General features: G+C 39.9%; 1 protein-coding gene across 2 annotated transcripts in view; it reads left to right on the top strand.

Annotated features, from left to right (window-relative positions):
* The window catches only part of gabra3 (gamma-aminobutyric acid type A receptor subunit alpha3), an 82,878-nt gene that overhangs the window by 31,079 nt on the left and 25,577 nt on the right, over nucleotides 1-26,222 (top strand). For both annotated transcript variants that reach the window (XM_069539649.1, XM_020085711.2), the window contains exons 3-4: nucleotides 12,799-12,920; nucleotides 16,014-16,081. In XM_069539649.1, coding sequence (XP_069395750.1) covers nucleotides 12,799-12,920; nucleotides 16,014-16,081 — 190 coding nt within the window. The remainder of the gene's footprint in view (nucleotides 1-12,798; nucleotides 12,921-16,013; nucleotides 16,082-26,222) is intronic.

Here is a 26,222-nt window from a genome sequence, read left to right on the forward strand (position 1 = left end):
AACTGAAACAGGGATGGATTTCCCAGGAGGTGTCCACACAGCTGTAAACTGAACGCAATCCACTCAGCTCTGGAAATTCTCCAATACCAAGCTGATGTCTGATGTCTCCTAGAATGAACCCTCACTCCATGAAATACTTACATCAAAGTGTGTTTTTTGTTGTTTTAAGATAGCTCAAGTAGTATCTCCATGTTTTTTATGTTGGTTATTTCTCGTTTTTCCTCCGGGAAACGGCTCTGATTCACTTCACATTGAGCATTGTCTCTGAAACACAATCGTTTCAGTACATCCCATATTCATTGCCACCAGCAACATCCACCCCCAACTCCCTCTCTGAAGAAGAATTTGAGTCTGAAGCAAAGCTGTGGATAAACATGCCGCTCAATACAGATTAAAATCCCTAAACCTACAGTAACTGCGCCTTTGAATGTGTTGCAAAAACTGACTCAGAGTCTTGTAAACAGGGTTTTTCCAAATAAAAAATGTAGAAGTACAATGACATGAGAGAAATGAATCTACTTTCCTTTCTGATTTATAGCAACATTTGGCCTTTCAATTGTTATTTCATTAAGTGATAAAGATAAAACTTTCATGGACGACAAACCAACAGTTGCCAAAACATAAAGATGTGCAGTAATAAAGATTAAATATCACACAAACCAGCTGTATAGCATATTTTAACAACCAAAAGAAATGTATCAGACTTCTTAGGCAGTTTATCAAACAGCTTTTTGGGGGCAACAGACAATTTAATCATTCCTACAGGGAGGCTGGTTACGATTCTCCAGCCTGTGCTTTCAGAAACCAAATCTTTGGCAGAGCCGAGATAGTCGCTTCTTTTTTAGAAACTAAATCACAGCTCAGCAGCTGTTGATCTACTGACTGAATATCCACTTATAATATCGATGCTGCTAGAATGGTAATGACGGTAAGTGATGAGTAATTACCCTTTGATGACTCCATTAATTCTTGTTGTTGTGCTGCTCGTCCTCCCCACTTACAACTCACCAATGTTTGGTTTGGGGCTCAAGTATTAATGCAGCTTGTGCTTACAGCAGCTCGAGAGGGAAACATGGAAACACAGAGGGGAATGAGATGAATGCAAACTGAGCAGGGGGCTAAAGTAGGCATGATGAAGTAGTAGTAATAATACAGTATTGGGACACAGCCAGACTTCACCAGTTTGCTCCAAGTATGAGCGAACACAAGTCTAAAGAGGCACGTCAGTAGTTGTTAGGAGTTTTGAGCCATTGGCAAAAGTCCAGACTGTGTAGTCTGGAATAAACTGGACGAGTCTAAACAGTCAGATGGTGCCTCAGACTAACATTACACCAAGCATTCTGTCTTTGGTTGAGACAAATGTGTTTTTGACAGATGGTTGGTCTTAAATATGAAATCCAACCATCTGCCAAAAACACATTTGTGCTTTTTGCTATAACTGTGATAAAACAAAAAAATAGAATAGCACTTAGAAGAATATATACCTCTGCCAAGGCCCAACAGTTCCTTTACAATTCAATCAAGCTGCAGCAAATTTCACACACTAGTAGACATAAGATCCCTAAATATCCCTGACTTTTTTGTTTATCAAGATCCATGAATTTTCCCCAAAGAAATCTCTGAAAATGGTCTTGCAATGTTTGAGAAAGTGATAAAATAAAATCTGCACCAAAATGTAATGCTTTCTTCCCTTTGCTCATCTTTATCCAACTCCCTTTTCTTTCAAGTGACGCTTGGTTACATAAAAGGAAGTAAATTATGGTTTAATTTTCCAAACATAAACTGCAGACAGCTTTGGTGCCTTGTCTGGTTAACCAGTGGCAGTAACGTTTATTCACGTCGTATTACCATAATGGTGCAACACAAGCAGGGAAACATTCATTATGAGCGTTTGGGCTGGTTGGCAGTTTTAACTCATTGACCAAGGACAAAAGATTGTGCAGCAGTCATGAAATATGGGAGCTTGAGTCATTTGTGTCCCGGCTCTGGGTTTAGTCCAATTAATTGTGTGATGACTTCTAGTCTAGTATTGATTACTTTTAAAATGAATTACAAATTTATAAGTTGTCAAGATAAAGAGTTTTTAATCTGCATACAGGCGCAGAATTTATAATAGGTAAAATAGGTCAATTGTGTTAATATACACTTAACTCTAAAGTATTGATTGTGATATTGATGCTGTGATAAGATATTTCTCATTACTAATAAAGAAGAATACAAATGAGTGGCTAATAGATGCCAGCAGTGCTGCAGCTAGAATACACTGTGATACTCTGAATTTATCCTGGTTTACCGTCCACTGGGCAGAATTCCCCATGCCTCATTAATCCAGCTCTACTGCCTGCAACTTTCAGATGTGACTTTAAGTTTGTTTCCATCCATTTATGTCCGTAAAGAGAGCAGAAACTCTGGAAGTTAAATACATGGCCGAGATTTAAAAGTTGATGTGTTGTTCAAAGCAAAATAGAACAAAGTACAGTAGAAACAGACTTAATCATGACACACATCCAACATGTGATTTAGGTGTCCACTGAAACTTCTGCTTCATTGAGGCAAAACATTACAGCCAATAACATCGCATGTGTGTGGAGCTATGAGGAGACTGATGTATGAAACAAACATAAATGCCAGGTTTCCACTCTGATGTATCTAACCCCTTATATTGGAGTAACACTGGTTGATGTTAAAAATAGATTCATTTGCATTTTCTTTTCCAAATTTCTGGAAATTTGATTAAAGTCAGAGCGACAATAGGATGAAAACTGATGATGTTCTCATTCTTTCTCACATCAGAAAAATCTTAATTACAGAAGTTCCCTTTGAGTGGATTCACTGCTGTGTTCTGTGTTATATGATCGTGAACTCAAGACCTTATGGTTTTGCCTGTTGGTTGTCAAAGGCAAATTTAGATGTGAAATCTAAGGCTTTTAACCATCTTCCCAGCTGATATCTTATTCCATCGCACATTTCGTAATAATCATTTTTTCAGTTTCTTTGGTGTGGTGGTGCGGCTGCAGCTGTGTGGCTCTGCGACTGGAAGGTCATCTGAATGTCCTGAATGTCGCAGTGTGGTTGGCGTGCTGCACAGGCCGCTGTGACTGACAAAGGTTGCTACGACGTGCGGTCACTGCAGTTGTAACAACACCGTGCAATGAATGAAGAAATATTTCAAGTAAACTAGTAAATGTCGCTATGAAAAACTGTACATTTATGTTTTGTAATGTATTCACTGAGGAAAACCCTTTATTCTAACATGACAGCATACCTGTGAGTAATATGCACTAGTAAAATGAACGTACACATCCTTAGCTCAGCAAACAAACAAAATAACAGAACAGAGAAATGAAAGTGAAAGGAGCATGTCATTTATAGATGAGGGGAGAGCACATGTGCTAGAGAGATGGTAACAGATGAATGGGATAACACTGCTTGTCAAGGATGCGATTAATGAGAAACAGGAGCCTGAGTATTTTTAGCTTTTGTGCCACAGAGGACCAAACACTGACAAACGCTGCCCAGCCAGATGGGGATACATATGTTAGCTGTAAAACCTGCAATGCACTGTTGTATGTGCCCTTTACCTGTGGCTTCAGCATCACTAAATCAAGAATATATAGGCTCTATAAAGAAGATACAAACCAGCACTCACTGCTCTGCAATTATGTGGAGTGTTGCATGTACTGTGCAGACAGGATTTATTGTATGTGTCAACATATTACAATAAACTGATGCATTGGATTCCGGGTGTTCCCCCTCTAGATGAAATAACTGTATTGCTGGAATTTTAATGAGATTTTGAATATAAAAAAACTAAAGTCGTGGGGGGGGGGGGGGTCCTTAAGATCATCAGCTCTTGATTTGTTTTTAAAGTACTTTCTTTTCCTGAGGCTCTAGAGGAAATTGTTTGCCATTTGAACCCGTCTACTTGTCCTGCCATCTCCTGAGAAAAATAACCACATTTTTAAAGACTCAGCTTTTACAGTTATAAACAATCTCTTCACTGCTGCTGATGCTGGAGATTGTGTTTCTGTAATTCCTACCCGTGCTGGATGCGACACTGTGGCTTTCTTCTCGAATGTAGGTGGGTGTCAAAAACATTAAAATATGGAGCTCACACATCTTTATTTAAGATCATTTCATGTGGCTGTACCCACCTACTTTATGTCTTGTAGTTGTCTTTATAATAACTTCTTATTCTTTAATAGATGAATGACTTTAACTCAAATATACAATTTCTTGAGAATAAGCTGCAGTAACACCTTGCAGTGCCTCTCCACATTGATCCAGGTTTACAGTTTAAATACTGACCTTGAAATTATTGTTTGAAATGCAAAAACTGGACATAGCTGTCACTATGTTTTGCAATAAAATGTTGGCAGTTTTTCATTTTGTGTGAACTTAAAAGTCTCAGAGGACAGATGAGGTTCAAATGTGCAGCAGCGATAGACCCTGGACAGACAGCTCTTTGCCCTCCCTGTGACCTTGGTTGTCATGGCAGTGGATTAAAGCTAGTTAAAGATCAAGGACAACAAGACCGAGGAAAATTGTTAAAAATCCAAGATCAAGCCAGACAGGCAGAGGCTTTTACAGCGATGGATTGGGGAATTTAGACTGTGTGGGAGCAGTAGACAGGATGTGTGTGCACTGAATGAAAAGAGGAGATGAGGAGAGGATGGGCCAGAGCTGTTAAACTAAAGACAGGAACAAATGATGCTGTACAGTTAAAAATGACTCTGCATTTGAGTGGATTTATCTCACTTATCAGAAATCTCATCATACACACACACACACTGTAAACACACTTTTTTGTAACTTCACCAAACAAAACTTCGGGGCAGAGATGAGACTGCTACGAGCAATTATTGAGTCATCTTCCGTAAAGACAGCATCCTTTTTCTGAACACTATCAACTGCTGCGTATAGAACCGCAGTGTTGGGTGAGTAGTGCCAGCTGGAAATTAACATTTTTTCCAATTGATTTTATTTTCTTCCCGTTGTTTCACTGTCTGAACAGATTGTGCTTGAAACACAAGGTTCCAATGTTTGCTTTCCAATGGTGATCAATGGGCCAAGGAGGCCCTCAAATTGGCTTCTACCTCTTGCTTTAAATGGAAGTGTTAAACAGATGCTGGGGAGGAAGTGCTGGCCGTCTCCGTCATTACCCTTGAACTTCTATTGAAAAACCCTTTCCCTGAGTTGAAACAGTGTCTTTGTAAATCTCTTGGAAATTTTAAATGTGCTCTGAAGTCAATACAGAGGGTAAAAGTCATCATTCTGAAGAGGGCTTCCCTCAGGACACAAATGCTAACTCGGTGTACAGTGCAAACAACTTTACAAAGTGTGTCCAGAGGACGTGGTGCGGACATTTTCTGAAAATGGCCCCAAGGTTTCTGTCTAAGTGTTCTACGCACAGCCAACTGGGATAAAACCTTAGGGGGCAACCCAAAACAAGCAGCCTAGCTGGTATGAGTACCTGGGGGTCCCACAGGAGAAGCTGGGGAAGGTTTGTGGGAAAAAATGCATTGATCATTGGGTGGGCACTGTACAGCAACAGCCCTACAGTGGATGTAGTGGGAAAAGTGTATCGATGAGAGATTTAACAAAACTAAGAGTCTAAAAGTCTTGTATAAAAGCCGAGCTAGACCCAATTGCAGACATACAAAAACAGGTAGTGCAGGGAAAATACTTTATCTAAAATATAGCTGGCAAATATAACTCTGGATTAAAATGTATGTAACTAAACACACAATCCGACAAAGGAGACAGGGGAGCAGACTAAATACATAACTCCTTTATGTATTTAGTCTGTTTGCTCCCCTGTCTCCTTTAGAGACTAAATACATAAGGGAGAGAGGAATACTTGGGCACAGGTGAAAGTTTGGATGTTCAGAAGTATTTTGAGCTATTGTAGACATGGTAAATGCTGACACGTGGTAATTCACAATCTTAGTTTAGCATGTGAGTATGCCAGATGGAAAGTTAAAGTTATTACAATTCATCCTGGAGGGGGTAAATGACGTGTGTAAATGTCATGGCAATGCATCCAAAAGTTGCATTTGAGTCAAAACAAAAGAATGCAACCATATGGTGGCCCAAGAGGAAAAGTCACGGGATCACAGTTAGGATTCATCTTCTGGGGATCATGAATTACTGCATGCTAATGCATTCAGTTGCAGAGAAATTCTATTCTGGACAAAAGTATGGATCGAGCAATCCCTACAGCTTAACTGATAGCATGGCTGAGAAATACTTTTTAGAATTATGCCAGTCTGTTGCGGTAAAGATATGATAAAATCTATTTATATAATTTAAAGAATTCCACAAATTCTTAATTTTTTTTTAAATAAATACGATTTTAGGGCAGCTCCTCTCAAATTCTGAAACCAAAGTGGATAAAAGAAGTAACATGAGAAATGTTGTCCTCGATGAATGACTGCAGATACGGCAGTTCTCCCTGGAGTCGGCCTCAGTAACTGTATGTTAGCTGATAATAGATTCCACCCTTCAGCTTCTCGTGTACATATTATCTGCTCAAAACAGGCAAGTGAAAGTTAAAAAAAAGAAAGGAAGCAATCCAAGACAATCCCTATATTTAAAGGAAACAAGGCATCCATTGGTAACAGACAATATGCTGCATAATGTGCTGCTGCATAACATTATTAGTATATTGTTGGTAGACATGAGGCAGAGTGAGTGGGAGGATCTGGCAGGGAAGATTAGTTATGTTGTGAAGGTTAACTCATGCATGAATTCAAGTTTGGAATTTACTATTCAATAATCAAGAATGTGCTAATTAGACATCCTCCTCCCCCATGCCTTTTCTGCACATCGAAGGATTTAGTTGACAGGAGGATGGAATTAAATATTGGTTGCCACATACCATATACAATAAATGAAACAGTGCCTCCATAACTGCAGCGACGAAAAAAATCATCTGCTTCCAATATATCCTTTCCACAAGGCTCACTAATCCCCTTCATTCGATTTTGGTCGCCCCCAGTTCTCAGCAACAAGATAATTCTGTGCGTCCGGGCACTTTAAGCAGTGGAAGGATATCAGGATTTTTATCAGTCATCCGTGGCACACCCGTCACTCCATAGGAGGCGACGCACAGTCGGAGAGGGATGATGTAGTTGGATGAAGATGTTGGGGCATATTTCCTAAGGTGCTCACTCTGAATTCAGGATGCATGAGGAGCAGGAACAGCTGCTGACAATTTTTTATAGATGAAAAGCTTCTGGGTATGATAGTGACACAGTCAAAGACAAAGAGGCTGTTTGTTTCATTCCTCTCTTATGCTCTTATCAGAATTCGACAATATCCACCTCTCTGTCATTGGCATCAAAGGACTTCACCCATGTAGCAGAGCACTACTATAACGTTGTCATACACAAGATGGATGGGGCAGAACTATAGATTTTGTCAGTTTTTATTTTAAGTCTCTGTTTTTATTCTACAAAATAGTCCACCAGGACTGGGCACTTAAATGCATTTGACTATTCAAAGCAGCAGTTTGCCAGATGTCTTAGGTCCAACCCTTGTTTTCATGCCGGAGTGCTCCAAACTTGGCACCTCCTTAGTGATGCCGGACTGCCCTCATTCAAATTCATGAGCTGGCTAATGATTTTCCATCATCATCATTAGTTTTGACCTCATGATGTACTAGTAGGTGCAACTTAAAACTCCAGCCAAGACTCTACACAAACATTTTTACAATCTGACCTTTCTGACTCCTCCATCTATCAAAGGAAACGGCCTGAGCCCATTAGCTTACACTCACAAAGCCAGATCCCTGACTGTCCTATGTGTCGTTCCAACATCTCCTTTTAATGGAAATACATCAGATTAAGGAAGTAATACCACCTCATGGGACCTTTTCATTGACTGCTACACTGTACAGGAGACAGAGGAGTCTTACATAGTCCAGTTTTCTTCTGTGCTCCCTATGCCTCCTCTGAGCTCTTTTCTTCAGTAGATAATGAACGGCACGCCCTGCCATGTGCGCAGAGCAGATTTACAAAAATAGTTTCACACTCCTTCAAATATTCAACATCCAGCAGCTGTAGGATGAAATAACTGACCTCGCAAGTCAAATCAGTCACCCAGTGAAACATTTGCACACAACAGCACGCTTGAACTGCAACTTGGACAATTACTCCTCCTCACTCGAGTCTGCTTGCCGCCTCTCCGTCAGCATCTTCGCCTCATACTGCCGCCCCAGCGGCTCTCATTACTGCTCACTTCCCTCCAGGTTCACCCACTCGCTCCATGCCTCCTGTCTGGCAGCAGGCACCCATGTGCCTTGAGAGACCACCGCTACATCTCTTCCCGGGCCAAAGCCTGTAATCCCTCACCTGTCAGGCTGGTTCAGTGTGCTAACCTTGGATCCGCGCCAGCCCACTCAGTCGGCTATCGCCCGTTCCACTAACTCAGCGTGTTTGGCCCACACACGCTTGTTCCCACCAGCTTGCAAGTCTTTGACCACACTTCTCATGTCACAGAGGATACAGGGTCATCTGTGACCGTTAATAAACACCATCACAGTCTACATTGTTTCAACTAAATCCGAGTCAACTTTATGCTGTCATTTTAATATATTTGCTTGCAGGATATTATGTGCAGAGCTTTTTATAAACAGTCTATGTTGCAGAGTGAAGTTAGAAAACTTGGGTTCATCCTACCAAGTTTATCTGTGAAGCCGATGAGATGAAGAGTTCGATATGTGTTCCACATACAGACAGACAGACATTTGTGGAATTAGTAAGTAGATGCAAACTACTGTGCACTAATAAATAGTACATATTTTCATATAACAGCATAATATTTTTTCAATTTCTTCTCCACCTTTTAGCTTTGAGGGAGGAAAAAGAAAAAGCACCTTTGCTTAATTTCAACCAAGGACCACTGCAAATTCAGTGGCTATAAAAAATGGTACTGAGCAATAATTAAAGACATGATTTCTACAGAGCATGGCCAATTAAGAAACTTTTTTTTTTATACAGGGTTACATTTTAATGCCGACTGTCTCTTCTGAGAGAGACTGCACTGCAAGAAAATTCCAAAGTCTGTTTGCAGACAGCACAAAGTTGTTTAATTGTCCATATGCTCCAAGATATATAATCCCTGACTTAATATTGGTCTATGTTCTATCTAATTAGATCTCACAATACTGTTGGAGCATTTAATGTGCCCCTGCTTTATACTGCGATTTATACCCCTGCTTACATGGTACTCTGTAATGATAATGGCTGAATATTAACTCATTAACATACATGATGCATGGAAATTAATCAAACGACAGTATTTTTATCTAAAAGACATTCAGTGTCTTCAGCTGAATGATGAATAACTGATTCAATAACATTTAACATGCCAACAAAAATCCATTGTAGCTTTTGTTCCAGTCCAACCAGCCTCAGGTGAACATTGTGCACCGCTCACTGCTCCATTAAGTCTGATGCGGTGTTGGATGCAGCAGTGGTTTTCTTGTCACAAATAGTGAAGCATGACTTCTGAATCTTGCTACTTTTGGAAAATGTCACACTTGTCAGTTTCTGTTACTGTGTGTTCTTGTTGCAAATAGGGTACTGTCGTCGCAAATCGAACACGGCCACTGTTCATTCACCGTGAATGGCGATCGCAACGTTTGACCGCAAATGTCGGCCGATACAATATAACTTCCGGCCACTTTGCGCATTTGAAAATGATAGTTTACTTTCTTGTATATGCCGGCAGCTTTTCACAACACCATCTTCTCCAATGATGTGTCCTCCCTCCCACCATATATCCAGAATGGTGACTTTTTTTACCATCACCATCCAGGTGCATGTCACCATATTTATTAGTGTAAACACACTTGTGCTCTTGAAAGGGCATTTGTGGATATGGAGGCACACAAATTAAGACACAGGATCTTTACTAAAGGACGTTTATTCCAGCTGACATTTTGTCTCTTCATATCAGCAAAAGTAATAATTAATTACATTATTGATTTAACTTGATTTACAGTGATTTGTCTTAGTGAAGTGACAGTGAGCCGCTGTGCACAATAACACGACCTTGGAGGGGAATTAGTTACACCACTGCCTAAACGTCAGCTGTGAAAATGCACGGTGGTTCTCAGTAATAATACTACGTTTAGTAAATACTTTTAGTTTAACCATGAGTGTGATTTGGACAGGAAATACTTATACAATACAATACTAATAAACAGGCGACCAGCGCTTTTGTTGGTTACGACAACAGCGCAGTAATGACAACAGTAAGGACAACTGATTCTCCAGTTCTGTGTCTTGGTATTGGGTCAAGCTTCACCAAACTTTGAATAAACAGGTGAACAGCTCTTTGAGCAGCAGGGGGGATGTAGCATCAGGGTTCTGTGGACTGAGCAGATCTATACTGGCTGCTCAGTTACTGCAGGTCACGTTTACAGTTTCAGAAATTAAACAGCAACCAGCATCACCACAGTGCAACCAAACTGTGTGTTCTGCCTGTCTGTAGTTTCTTACCAGGTATTTATATGCTTGTATTTAGACACTGAATATTGAAGGAGACTAATAAAGTAATACATGTGGCTGGAATGATTATGTAACGTGTATTTTTCGAAAAAACATATACCAGAGGAAATCTCTTGTTGCTTTATCCTCATCGGGGGATCTAAACAGCTGGCTGATCTTGGAAAAGGTTTGTGTGTGTGTGTCTGCATGACAGAGTATGAGTGCTTTGGTGAAACACGCAGATGGGACATGCCGCACTTTGTTTTTCTGAAGTGGATATTTTAGTGAGGAGAATGGTTTCTTAGGGACCAAAGGTTTCTTATTAAATTTTGAGTTTCCACTGGTGCAAGCAGAGAAGCCTTTTTGTTTGATATATGATTCATGTTAAGCAAGATATTACCTTTCGCAGTCAAAGTATTCTCAGCCATTTCCCAAAGCTTTTTGTATTCCGTGTTTTCATGCATCTGAGCTGCCTCGGACATGCACACCTGTCACTTTTTGATAAAAGGGCCTGATTGAAAACCCAGAAATGTGTATTGCATTCAAATATTCATCATATTCTAACCTTTTTTGGTTCAGCTTAATTATACAGTGAGGTGCCTATTTGACAACCAGAATATATCAAACTGTGACCCAGTCAATAAGGTTAAAAGGCTCAGGCTCAGTGGACTGCACAATGGAGATACTAAGCTTTAAGTGTCTGGCATCATCTGGCTAATATGTTCCTCTTAGCATTGTCATCCGCAAGGTTTCATCCTGGTTTGTTTTTCAGCACCCACGTCACCTTGGTAACAAGCAAGTGCAATTTAACAGGACTGCAGACACTCATTGAACTGATCTGCATTTTTAATTACTGTGATTTTCCTACAGCTTCTTCACAATAAACCCTGTTTTTCACCGGATGAATGCTTCATAATTGATATTATATTATGTGGATATGTGTACGTGTAGATATATAGTTTATTGTCTTCATTTTCCAAGAAATGCTTTTTGTTTTCTTTCCTTTTTTGGGGTGGGGGGGGCATATATCTTTATGCAATATACTGTAAACCACGTGAACAATTAGTGTTTAAGTAGCGATCTGTGGAACATGAGGGAGCCCTGATGCTTAATTGTTATTTATTTATAGCTCACACATAATAGCCACTTAGTGAGACTGAAATCATTTGCCCAAACGTCTCAAAATTAGCATGTGCGTATTTTGCATGTATTGAAAGTGACCTTTACCTAATGAGTGTTTTAATGAAAGGAGTTGTGGCTCCGATGGACTCTTTATGTTGAGTTGTAATTATAGGAGAGATTAAACCACAGAAAGCAATTCTAGCGAAGATATATATTCTAGTTTAGGGAAAATTCAGGTTACCCTTTAAGCCCTAAATTTCTTTAAGCCCGTCCCCTACCAGTGTAATGATGCATATGAGAGTGCAAGCACATGGAGTTGTTGTTGATGGGGGTTACTTGGATATTACAGGTCAGTTCCTCATGGGGATTCTAGTTTAATCAAAGACGGTGCTGATTAACTCATCAGTGCTCCACCTACAGTATAGTGGCCTTTTCATCTTCTCTACAATATTGTTCTGCTGGGGATTGTGGGCCATGTAAATTAATAACCAGTGCATGTGATGAATCCTCTCGCAAAACGAGCCGAGTGTTTCCTATTTGGAAAGGAATTCATTATCATCATTAATTTTTGTTTTGTTTGTTGGATTTTGGGTGAAAATATCGTGATTCCAGACTGTTCAGACAAATATAGCAACACAAACACAAGCAGACAGTTATTATACAAATATTGATTAAAGCCCAAGGCGGATCACTGATCAGATTTTCACTGTGAGAGAAATATTTCACAGGCAGGAGAAATCAGACCTAATTTCTTATTAGAAGAATGTCAAAACTGAATCATGTTAAATATGTTTTCTACTTATTACATAACAAAATAACTGATTATATAGTTATTTAAATAAAAGTCCTGTCTTGGATCACATTCAGTATTTAGAACAAAGTGTTCTCACAACATGTATTTATACTGAAAGCTGGTATACAGTATGTAATGTTTTAATTCATAAATTATTGATATATCCATCTGTGCGATGGAGTGTCAAAACACATAAAGCCCATAACACTGTATATGCACTGTGAAAATATAGATTGCATTAAGCACCAAACACCAGGCTTTTTCACCACTCTGAAGGCATGTTGATCTCAGCCCTTCACTAATGGAGCAATGTATCAACGCTTTTATTACACAGAGAGTGTTTTCATGCTTTTGAATCCATCTTCCCCTCTGTGTTTCTTCCTACAGGGCAGTAGTTGGACACAGAGAGCCGCTGCCTGATGATAGCAAAGACAATATCACCATTTTCACCCGGATCCTAGACAGGCTACTGGATGGATACGACAACAGGCTACGACCTGGGCTGGGAGGTAAGCTACCATATATATATATGTTCGATAAATCAGAGACTTCTACAGAGAGGAAGATTAAAGGCTGCTTCACTGAGTCTCTGTTTTACGACACAGATAACTGGGATAAAAATTCACATCGGGTATTAAACACATACATTTTCTTTTCTCTTTGTAAAGATGTTTTTATGTTTTAAGTCAATTTACACATCATTATTTATTATGGTGACATAAGCAAAAATTGAATATAAATCTATTGTTGTTCAGTATTGATCATCATCAGGTTTTTATTAACCACACTGATCACTACACAGTCAGTTGATAATAATTCATAACATGGGTCATAAAGCTGCTTTAGTCCATTGTAAACAAACATCCACAAACCCACTTAGAAGCCAGTGAAAAAAATTCTCATAACTGCCCGAGAATCATTTGTTTTTCTCCAGATCAAAGTATTCCAGTGATAGATGTATGTACAATTACAGGCACAACTCCAACAGGAACTGTAGTATGAAATCGTTGATTATCTACCAAATACAAACATGATGAGTGAAAAAGACTATGAATACAATTTATAGTGTTAATCAATTAATATTATATATCATGGAAAAGTGGTTGGGGGTTTTGAGGGCCTGCAAGTAAATCTTGCCATAGAATAAAAGCTCCGGATCAACTCCAAAGTTTAGGAAGAGGTTTACTACAGCAGACTCCACTGACATTCTTTTTTTTTTGCAAATTGCTGTAGTGTAGTTGCTTTATTAGATTTTTGAACTTCATGGATCCAAAAGATGACTCACTCATTTTCTCATTGCAGATGTGTCTACATTGAGAGTCTTGGTAACAATCTCGCACTGACGTCAGGTTTCCATTTTGTGCAGCACTGTAATAGAAATCTTCCTTCCCCTGGGTGAAGCCTTTGTTCAATCATGCCCAAATGGCAAATAAGCACATATGTCAGTGCAAATCCCTCTAATTGGTTCTTTTTCTATCTAAATATTTGCCCCTGGAGGATGAGAAACCTAACAGCAAGCCCACATGCTCAAGCAGGCGTTGCCATTTCTAATCCAGCCAGCTGGAATGGTCACTTCTGCTCGAATGCTCGCTGCTGAAGACACAAGCGTGGCTACCAGGGCTGCAGAGCCACCAGGCTGGATGACCTGGACTCTGTGGCAGCGCCCAGCGAGAAGAACCAGGCACAAGATGTTAATGTCATATTGTGCCTCTGCTCACATCTTCAAGGGCAATGAGATGGCGAAGCTCACACCAGCCATGGCTCACAGTCATGGAGATTTTCTCATGTAGAGCCCTGACTGAGTCCTGTGTGGAGCAGTGAAAGCAAACAGGCTTTTCCTGGAATAACAGCACAGTGGGTAATTTTGCGCTACAGATAATTTTATCTAATTTATCAGAAAATATTATGACATTACAGGACGTTGGAGTAACTTTGCAGATTATGTTTTTCCTGAGTTGATTCAAAGACCTTAGATTCGAGATTAAACCAATTGTGGCCCTTCTCAGTCTAGCCAGCATGCCCAATATAAAGTCAAGGTCATCTGTCTGCAGACGAACAAGACTACCTTGTCCTGTCAGCCGCCCCCACGCCCCACCATTCAAGTGGCACTGTCTGAGAGCAGGTAGAGGATGGAGAGCACCATTTAATTTCATTTTCAGAGCAATCTATTAGCTCTGCCCTATGCTCTGGTGACTTGTTATAAACAACAACGGGGCAACTCATTCCGTTTCCCCTCGCCAACGCCTGCCATGCAAACTGCTGACTCGGTGTTGTGATAATCACGTATTTGCGAGCGCTATTTGTGTCGCAGGGATGATAAATGTGTAAGTGGATCTCCTCTCTCAGGGGGGCCCTTTGACACAGGATTGGAGACTTCACCTGTGGGTGGTCGCAGAGATCTGGGACACAGTTAGAGCTGTGGATCCATTCACTTCTGGAGAAAGGCCTCATCACTCTCTAGTTGTTGCACCACTGGGAGCAGCTATTTGTCTCGCCAATAGCTCAAAAGGCTGCTTTACACGTTTGCCCCAGAGGAGCTGATTCAGCCCACGCTGAGGAGGGCAAAATTTGATCTGTCACGACTTTCATATCTTGCCCTACTTAATGTTATATTATTATAATATCAGTGATTCCACATCCCTGATTTAATGTCACATTTAAAAGTCTTGAGCAACCTACTGCCTAATATTTATCATATTTGATCATTGTTGGCGCATCAAGAATCATCTATAAACCACTGTGACAGAACAGAAGCAATTAATGGGCTTGCAAACGTGAAGTGCAATGACACATGTAAATATAATTACAAGAAATATACAGAAAAGCTTTATAACAGTCATGCCAGATTCATACTACAATAGACTACATCATGTTTAATTTGATTATGATGTGTATATAGAATTGCTTTTTATTTTTTTTTAAAGAAAAGAAACACAAAGACACACATGCTATAAAGGCGAAGCTGCTGCATTTTATTCCCGAGCCAGTCGTCCCATGGGGACTGTTAAATGTTTTTGGGGCAGGCTAACTAAAATTATTTTGGGTCAAAAGGGATGTCTCCTCCACAGATAAAGACTCAGGCCTGGCTCAAAGCTGATTTTATGCTTTAGTGGGCAAAAATAGCTTTAACTAAACAAATGGTAGTTTCACTGAACAAAAGACTTTATACAGAATCTCAAGGCAATATTTCTGCCTCTGAAATGAGGTTGAAAACAACACTTGGGAGTGCTGTCCAACAATGCTTGAGTCTACATTTCAGGAAAATGTCCAATACTGTTAGTCTGGTGTTACGCCCTTAAACCCTTGATCTCAAAACAACGGCATTGTTTAGACAAAATGATGCACAAACACCATCAGATTTCATGTGCTGATCCGTCTTCCAGGAAACAAATGACTTTAATCTTCAGTTTTTCCACAGTTTGAAGAGATCCTCTCACCTTTGATTATAACTGAATTTCTGTGTGAAGCAGCTTAGTTTAATGCCGGCAGGCAAACTTCTCCTTCATGTACACAAACAATCAGCTTTACAAAGACAGTAGCAAAGCTTTTCGTATACAGACAACACTGTGATGGGCTCTGTTCCTTGTTGTCTCTTTCCTCAGAGAGTGTGACAGAAGTGAGGACAAACATCTACGTGACGAGTTTTGGGCCGGTGTCAGATACAGACATGGTGAGTTATTTTCTCCTCTCTGCGCCTCGGCTATAATCAGCACCGTGAGTCATCAAATCTAAGCAGGTTATTAGGCTTTATTCTGCTCTATTTAAGTTTGACAAAAGTACTTTTGTCGTTTTGGATTCGGCAACCTCGTGAGATTTCCCTGGCAGAATAATAGAAATTTCATTTCAGTCAGGATTTCACACACAGGGAGTTAACAACCATCGCTTCTGATTTGGAGGATTTATTTAGATATTGCAGCTTCAACAGATACATTTGTATCCTCGCATCCTATGAGATGATTCTAAGAGGAAAATATGAAAAGTTACAGCGTATATCAGGGATAGATATCTCTGTGTAGATGCTTATAAAACACAAAATATGTATATTTCATGCGCAAAAAAAAATCAGGAGGAAAAGACTGAAATGTATAGTAACCAACCAGATGTTTTTCCATGTTTTCTCTGTGGCCACAATCTGACAGACGACAGCAATTTCAGACCAATGTTCCTGCTGTACACTGTCTCCGCATGTGGTGTTCTACCGGTCCAGTCGATGTTTCTCCTGCACATTTCCTTCATTACAAATTTCGGTTTTTGTATTTGTTTTTTTTTTTGTTTTTTTAACACAGTTTTCTGGCTGCTGGTCCATTTTTCTTTACTTACATGAACTTCAGCTGGAAAACCAAGTCAACTATTGATGGACACCTAAAAATGAGAAGGTGTGAAAATGTCATCACAGAAAACGTTTCATCCCGATGATCTACCTGAATTATTAGAACAACCGGCACTGCACACTTTTCAGTTACCCACATATATTTTACAATATTATTAACTTAATTGATAATGTTATGGTCAGACAATTACAGACCTAATAGATCTTATTTAAACTGATGTTGGGTGGTATGATCCTATTGCAGCTGATGGCGATGCACATTTCATTGTTAAGTTACTACTCAGCTGCTTAACAGTGAAACAACTTCTGAAAGAAAATCAATGGTGTTAAGTTCTTTAAAATCAGAAAAGACAGCATTAACAAAACTAGTCTCTTACAACAGCCAAAAATAATTCAAGGACATTAGGTTTCAAATCAAGTAGAAATGTTTTCAGTGTCTTTATTGTAGAAATTCTATCACAGGCGCTGGATGATTCCTTTTAACAGCAGATGCTGGGGATGGTTTGCAGTTAGTCTTGAGACCTTATGCAGCATTTGACAGACTTGATCGTGCAGCTCTAATTGACCGCCGTGAGCACTGGGTGGTTTCTCCGGCTTGGTTCGGAGCCTGCTCGTCAGCCTGTATGACATAGCAAGATTAGCGCTTGTTGGAGAGCTGAGTTGAGTTTTTGTGGTCTCACCAGGGGGCTTTTCACATCAACGTCTCTGGAGCAGCTTACTTTAAGACTGCCAGGATCAAACCTTACATAAGTTGGCAAGTGAGAATCTCTTGAGATCTGATGGACATCTGTAAAGACCATTACAGTGGATCATAAAACAACTCTCTTTTTCCATTGATGGTGTATTGTGACAGAGATGTGCAGCCGATTGGTGGAGCCATTTGTTCCAGATATGTTCCAGTGCAGGCATCGGAAATGATTCCAGTGCAGTTTTAAAAAATGCTGGGGCGAGCGTTGGCTAGTGCACATATATATGTACCTATTCGATACCTAATCTTAGAAGTATAATAGTTTCACCCAGATAAAATTGCAATTTCCTTTCCCAGAAATCCCTTCTTCAGCAGTTGCACTGTAATGCCAGTGTCAAACTTACTGTTTTTAGAGCAGTGAAGAAGTTATGAAGTAGCGTAGCGCTAGCACCTAACTTTGGAAACCACATTCATACAATTATAATCAATAGTGTACTTCAACAATTTACCATTGCACATTAAATACACTGAACTTATTGATAATCAGCTGGTCTTAACACATAGTTTATCAACACATTTTCAACTTCGTTTCCTATAAAAAACTATTTATGTCGTGTTAATGAAGTTTGTCTTGAGAGACATCCTCTTTTTAATCTTTCGGTGCTGCATGGCAGATGTTTCTGCAACTCAAAAACAAAAACCCTGGGTTTGGACTCGACTTCTGCCTTTTTGAGACCATCCCTGCCATTGCATACACTGTGCTGACCACACTATACTGAGCTTGCTTTGTGGGAGACTGTTCACGCTTTTCCTCTATCACAATAGACAGTGCTTTATCTTTTTCAGCAGATATCACCTTTGGGGTCTCTCAGGGCTCAATTCGAGCCCCAATCTTTTATTCTCTTCACATGCTCCACTTGGCAACATCATGAATCAGTGGCAAACAGCATTGAGGACAATCCGTGGCAAATGTGACGGCCGCACGGGCCACAGAAACCCACTTGTGGTATTGTTTTGTGTGGACACAGCAAGTGTTTTTTGTGTTCTGTCAAAGGCAAAATAGTGGTTACACACTCACGCTTAGACCTTCATCTTGTAATCAATGTATGAATTGTGGGTGCCAAGGTCTTATCTGTTCCCAGATGTGAAAACCTAGCATCAACATATTGATTTTTTTTATTTTTGCACTGCAGTTTTAGATTTGATATCAGGATTATGCTGATCATTACACAGGCGAGGCTCATTCCAGCCTCAGGCTATGCTGCATTTTCTTGCTCTATGAGCAGTGTACGTGCGCTTCTGTAAATACATGGCTTCTTTAAGTCTTCTGTAAATACATGCGAATATTTCACATTTGTTTTTAATTCATAAGACCCTAGTGCAGTATCTGTTCTAACCTCGCCTGTTTGCTTGGCCTGTGTTGATGCTCCGGAGCCTACTTCAAAATGATTCATTGTCAAGATGATGTTACGCCCGATTTTGACCCGTGGTTTGACCCAGTTGCCGACCACTGCTGTGTAGTTTATCTGAGGACGTAGAAGAAGACATGTTCAACTCAATCCACAGACTGACTGTTAGCACACAGCCCCCACCCCCACTGACTGCAGATACAGACATGGCAAGCGTGAAGTCGATAGGATGAACGGTTTGAGAGATACGTGTTCCACAAATCAAAAAAAAGACAGACAGACATTTGTGGAATTAGGAGGTACATGTGAATATATGTACTGTTAATAAAAAACCCTTTTACTTGTCCTTACCTATCAATGCTTTTTGTTTGCATCTGTTTACTACTGTATCTACATGGTTGTTGGCACAGCACAGAGTTCTCACCAGATTTTTGCACAAAATTGGGAAGATGTATTCATGTAATTCAGATGAACAGTTGGAGATGCACAACTCATTTCCCTTACACCGCAGTGAATTCCTAAGTTGCAGAGCTGTGGTGTGTTACTGCAGGTCAACACAAGGAGCTCTGGGGCCCTTCAAGCGGAGAGGAAATGAGAGGACAAGACCAACAATGATACAGTATAATGACCAAATGTTGATACTATGCAGCACTGGGGCTTGACCCTGGACTTGAATAATGAACGGTCTGAATTTCACAAATTGGTGTCCATTTCCAAAAGGGGAGGGCAGTGAATAGTTGGGAGGGTGGGTTAGTTTTATTTTTGAGTTTAGAGAATAACAAAGGCTGTTGCACTCTGCAAGCAGAGAGCTGGACCAGGTTTATAGATTGGGTAGTTGTGTGATGTGAGGGGCGAGGTGTTTTCATGACTTTTAAGTGTATTTGGGGCTTTGAAGATAGTCTACAGTTGTGGTGCTCAGAGCCGATGAAGGAAAATCTGCAGTAGGTCAGGGTCGTGGGATCGTGTTTTCTGGTTCACAGGTTTCCAGGCTAGAGAGTTCAGAATGAATCGGATGTGTTATTCGAGTGTCTAGCAGGACAGCCGCGGTGTATTGAGCATTGCAGTAAACAGATCTGGGAAACATAAGCATGGAACAGTTTTCTAGGTCAGTTAAAAGAAGAGGAAATAACTAATCCTGGAGGTATTTCAGAGGTGGAGGAAAGCTTTTTATGATAGTCCCTTGATGTGTTCACCAAAGAAAAGTTCAGTTTTGGAGACAATTCACCAGAGTTTAGCAGATTAATTTGGGGCATTTATCAAGTCATTAAAATAAAGAGGAAAATCAGCAGTATCCTGCGAGGGACATGAAAAAATTAATTTAACTTTGTCTAAACCTTGTTATCATGTTGTTACTGTGTCATTATTTTGTCAAAGCTAGTTGTTCTCCTCCAGATTCCTTTAATGACTATGTAATGAACCTCATTAACACTTTAATAAGCTTTAAATTGATAGTGCTCCTTCTCAAACTAATATACCACCTAAAAATACCCCTGCTTTGGATGCAATGCAGGAAACTGAGCCCTAGATCACCCCTGCTGGTTCAATATCTGTTAGCTCACTCACTCACACAGGCGGAAACAGACAAACTATAAAATGAGAAAATTAAAGTATGTGAAGTCAAAAACATTTTATCCATGTTGATTCTTGTAATTAATTACCCTGAAGCTGTGACAAAAAGACATTAAGAAATGTATTTAAGGCTTATGTTTATGCCTTTACATTGGTGATCAGCATAACTGTAACATAAGAGCTAGAGGATTCCGATTTTTAGATTATTTTAGGATCCATGTGATATCTGATGTTTATATTTGATGTGTGCCGTTCGGTTGTACTCCTGAAACAGGAGGCTCAAACTAAGCATACACTGCAATTCTAGAAAATTGGTTCCAGTTCAACTCCAATCATCAGGCCATGACCAGAAGGCTCACATGACGTGTACATGCCCTTCAGTCCATTCGGACATGTCTGGCTATTGTCAAAGTGTCAAAGAAGACGTTTGTTTGCTTTAGAAGTTCTAACGGGAGAAATTAGCTGCCTTGACCAAATATGCCATTCTGTGTTTCAAAATGTCAAAAAAGAGAGGCTCCCAAATTCTTCCCAAAATTTCAGTAATGAAGGGAGGAGGAGAAAACAGTAAGAGGTATGAGACCAGCCTGGCTTCTATGTTGTTTGTCTATCCCACACATTGTCATCATGTCCTGGTTTCACCTTTACTGAGTTTTTTCTATCACAATGTGTCAATTTGGCAAGAAGCTGGCACTGGCAGTCCACAATTTCTGACATGACAGTTCCTAGTTCACTCCTGTGCACGAAATTTGGTCTGACTAAAACATGAGTCATGCAACTCAGAAATTGAGTCAAAAAATGCCTCCAGTCCAAGAGTTTCTGTGTGAAGGCTAACCTCAACAAAAGCAGAGGCTCCATTTTTTTTTTATACTATTTGTTGACTACAATGTAGTACTCTGAGGGGGACATCAATGTGACAAATTTCATGGCAGTCCAACCACTCGTTACTGGGACATTACACCTGCAAATGTTACACTCGTGAAGTAACTTGAGGACAAGGCAGGGAAACACTTCAGTCAGTAAGATACACTTTCTGGGCACCATGGAAATACAAAATCATTTTGTGGTTGAACAGACATTTCACTGGATAAATGAAAATGTTCAGTCATTGGTGGCACTAGACAGGAAATGACCAGTTATTAGGACCATCCTTTGGGACAATGAATGGTTGTACTAAACATGACACTCACTTCAATAGTCTAAGTCTAGAGCAAAGTACTGACTGACTGGCATTGTCATTTCTAAAGTCATTCTGCAAGCGTGGCTGAAATGTGGAGCAATAAATGCTTGAAGAAACTGTTACAACTGAAATCTTCCTAGACAGAGCACACTCTATTCCCCAGGCATCTCATAGTTTATGTTGCGTACAGCCAGTGGTCCAATTACCCATCTCTGCAGCATCAAGTGTCCCAGAAATGACCGCTTCTCACTCACCCTCAGGGTCAGTTGTTCAGCCTTCACTCAGACCCCAATACGCCACATCTGCCTTTAGTGCACCACTATAACAACAGGAGGGAAGCTAACTGTATAATTGGAGTGAAACTAGAATATTAGGCCAATAACAAAGCTAACCCTCTTCAGAGTTGTCTGACCATGGGCAGATTTCTGCAGTGAGTCATACCAAGACCCACAATGTAGGTTGTGGGTTGCTATCTTGATGCTAATCTCTGGTAAGTATAGGTGGATGTGTATCTCTACCTCAAACCTCCCTCTTCTCACATAAGTCATGTTGATTGTCCTTAGTCTTTTGTTTCCATTTTCCTCCCTCCCTGCCAGAGTCTATGTTGTCCCGTCTGTCACATGTATGCGGCATCATGGCGCATTTACCTGTCTCGAGGTTTGACAGGTCTGTTTTGAGGAAATGGAAGTGGTTTAGGTTGTCACTGGTACTGTGCTGAAGTTTGCTTTGACAATGTCAGTGACAGTTTGATATCAATCAGTAAGGGTTGCACGATCTCTGGGGGTAAACATTTCTGGAATGTCTGAGATATTCAGCACACAGCCGTTTGCCTAAAATTCCAAATTTAAAATGCCGGAGCAGTTCAAGGTCTTCTGGAAATAACAGATGGAGGTTTGTGTTGCTAAAATTTAGAGGTGAACTCCTGGATTCTGCATCAATCACATTGTCCTTGTTCAAAGACATGCAAGCCCCTTTTCATGAGAACACACTGAATTTTAGTAGTATTTTAATTATTCGAATTGCAGCACAAAAAAAACTATAATCTTAAAATAGGGCTTAATTTTTTCCTCCCACCATACAGGTCATCATGTTCCCCATTGTCACAGTATGATTCATGTGCAGGTCAGGAACAACTTGAAAGCAGAGCACGTACAGTCTTTTGGCATTATATTCTTTGTGAAAATGCCAGCCACAGGTAAAAGGACTTTTGAAGACTTTAGTGCCCTGCAATCATTGACGAATCAAGCAGGGTCACGTGTTTTTTTCAGCAGGAGTACGCTATTGTAATACACCTAGATTTACATGTTCATTTTCTTTAATAACACCCAAGATGACAGTGTCAATTCCATATGCTGTGCTATCAGAAAAAGCCTCTTGAAATATCTGAGTCCAGTCAACTATCACTATATTGTTTGTCATTGTTTTTGCTTAGGTGGTACAAGAGAGGTTAGTGGTGGTTGTGTCAAATGGGATACAGGATAAATAGCAAAAAATGTTTTTTAATTTTTGTCTTTTTTGTTTATGTGCATGATAAGTGAGCAGCGGTATCAGTGGGTGTGTGTGTGTGTGTGTGTGTGTGTGTGTGTGTGTGTGTGTGTGTGTGTGTGTGTGTCATTACATAATAGTAGTAGTTCGGCAGCAATCAACATTTTACAGTTATCAGTTTGACCTGGGAAAAACATGATCACTATAAGCCGTTTCCACTGAAATTAGAATTTTGTCAGGAGGGGGACGTGGCACGAAATTTGACGGCGGCTGCCACCTCAACCCTGACCCTCAATTCTTTATGCAGGTAAAAACCCTGCACTCTTCTGGTGCCCTTGAAGAGGTGTGTTGAAATGGTGCCAGATTACACAGATTTGGCTCATTAATGTTATCAGGTTCTGATAGCATGGTAAGAACTACCTAAAATGACAGAAACTGTCATGTATTTGGCATTTACTTTGACTTTTTGGTTTAGTTTGATCCTTGTCCAATTTGTTAATATTGAGGAGGTTGGATTTAAGTCCCATACTGCAGCCAGCCAGGCTGGATAATCTGTCTTCACTTTTGAAGAGCTTCAAGTGATACATCTTTATATATTCTCCACTGATCTGTGATATGACTGTTCTGCTGCTGCTGCACAGAGCAGAGATTTGCAGCTCATAACTGACATCAGACTAAGTATTGGTGATTAGTATTTTAGGTGGAGTTCTTCTTTGATGAATGTGCCACCATTGTTACACATAAATGAACTAAAGATGGTGGGGCCGGTGGGCCGCTATGTGCCTGTAACAAACTGCAGCAACCCTTATATAGAGTACAAATAGATAAAACTATTACACAATTTTCCTCTTGAATGTGAAACCACTTGAGTTTTTGTTTCTGAGAGCAGTTCAACATAACTTAATAATTAACAGTTTTTACTGGCTTTTGTTGTTGCATAAACACATTCACTGTGACATATTCTTAATTTGTTTGCTACCATTTAATTCCAGGGCTGATTACATCAGTGGAACAAAATGTTAGCGTCTGAAGTGGAACACAATGCAGAAAAGTGCAATAGCCTGTTTACGCCTCAGAGCTGCAGAGGCTTGAAAACACGGAAGATAATTGGAGTTGGTGTGGGATTCACAGCTCATTGCAAGTCTCACACAGGTTACACCTCCAGCTGGGAAAGGTGAATGGCACACAAGATGCGAAGCGAGAAAGAATAATTGACAACAGGAGAGCAAGAAAGGACTAGTAATTAAGACATTAATCAAATCTTGGAGTAATCATTCCATTGCCCGGAGTGTGAAGTTCACCGGAGCCGGGTCAAATTGATACGCTGCCGCCAGGAAGTGGTCTGTGTCATTACCACGACGGCTAATCAGAAAGCTATCTCTGGTTGCTGTCAAAAACTAGTCTTCATGACATATATCACATGTAAGAGCCCACTCACACAGTATAATATTTTGTCAGGGCAGGGGCACTAAATCTAGGAAAATATCAATTTCCTGAAATGAGCAACTTCTCTGTCGCTTCAGAGATGACCAATGTTTTTTATGTAACATTATATTTTTTTTAAAAAAGAACATTTGCACACAGATAAAGAGTAATATCTGCAGAGATGAACAGATCTGTTACGTAAAACCAAATTAAAACTAAAATGTGATGGAATAACTAAATGTTAAGGATTTAATGAACTCATTAATTAAAGATAAAAGGCGGCATTAATATTCTATCAGATATTAGACACAACCTTCCTGCCATTATCATAGAAGCAGACGTTGTCATTTTGTCATTGTCTACTCTACATCCTACCTTAACTGCCCACTGATCAGACGCTCCTCTGTTTCCTCATTTCCTTATCATATTTTTCTCAGCGCTGCAGCCCCACTGTGAGCTGGTTGCCTGCAATGCTCTTTGTGTTCCTGACATGCCTCTTCTCTCACTTGTTTTATATCCCCTGCTCTTATCGGTTTCCTTTTCTGCAAAGCAATGCTTCCTTATTTACTGTGTTCAGTAATTAACCCCTGACTTGAACATGTTGTAGACCAATTTAGTTATATAGCATATAAGACAGGGACTGTAAAACATATCCAGATAACCACATAAATACTGGCGCTGCATCGAAAGAATAACCAGATTCATGAAAATACAACTATACATGGATATTGTAATAATTACTTGTCTCTTTTTCAGCAACAGCTAATAAGACTATGTTAGACTTACCCTGATTTGACCAATTTAAACCACTCCACCTGTGATACAGTAGATACTGACATAGATAAAAGCCTAATGTTTGCACTTTGAAGTTAACAGTATGTAGAGGCCTGCTGGGAGTGTGTCTGCAGCAAGCAAAAGAGACAGCACCATCAGAATAACCCGTAATAAATAGTTTCAGGCATGTCTGGTAGCCAAGTACCTAAAGTGTTATATACCTTTGTTGGTCTTTTGCCATATCTTTCCATCTCTATGTTTCCTGTTTGTCACTATAGATAATAGATGCAAAAAAAATAAAAGAATCTTAAAGGACAAGATTTTTTTTTTGAAAGGGCTGCAGTCAGTTTAGGATGAACCATAATGGACCACACCATTTTCACATTACATTACTGTATTAGTCCATCGACAAAATATGAATAGATGAAAGTTTGATGCATTAAAAAAATAATTCTTCATGAGATAGATATCTGGCTCTTAAGCCTCTAAATGCTCCACTATGTTCAACAGCTATGAGTGTTAACACTGGCAGGTAGCTTACGAAAGATTTATCAGAGCTTTGTAGCTGTACAAGCTGCAGAGTCAGGGGATAATTCTCAGGGGGTCTGACCCCTTTCACAACACACACTTTCTTTTGATCAGTTGTTAATCTAAAATCATTGATTTCAGCAGCTTGAAAGTCATTTATCAAGCAAGAAAAAGCGAAACATTTGCTTGTCCTGGCTTTTCAAACATGGATCTGCTGCTTTCCTCAGTTTTATATTACTGTAAGGCCAGGACCAGGCAAGGCCAGTAAAACTGCCAACAGTCCCTGAATAAAACACTGAAATAAACTACATCCAGATTTTAGTTTGGATCTAATCGACCAAATTGCACACATTCATAGATATCAATCTTCTAAACATGCCTGATTCAATATCTATGAAACATTCTCTAAAAATACACAAAAATTAT

This window comes from Paralichthys olivaceus, chromosome 15 (genome assembly GCF_024713975.1).
Source record: "Paralichthys olivaceus isolate ysfri-2021 chromosome 15, ASM2471397v2, whole genome shotgun sequence".
NCBI lineage: Eukaryota > Metazoa > Chordata > Actinopteri > Pleuronectiformes > Paralichthyidae > Paralichthys > Paralichthys olivaceus.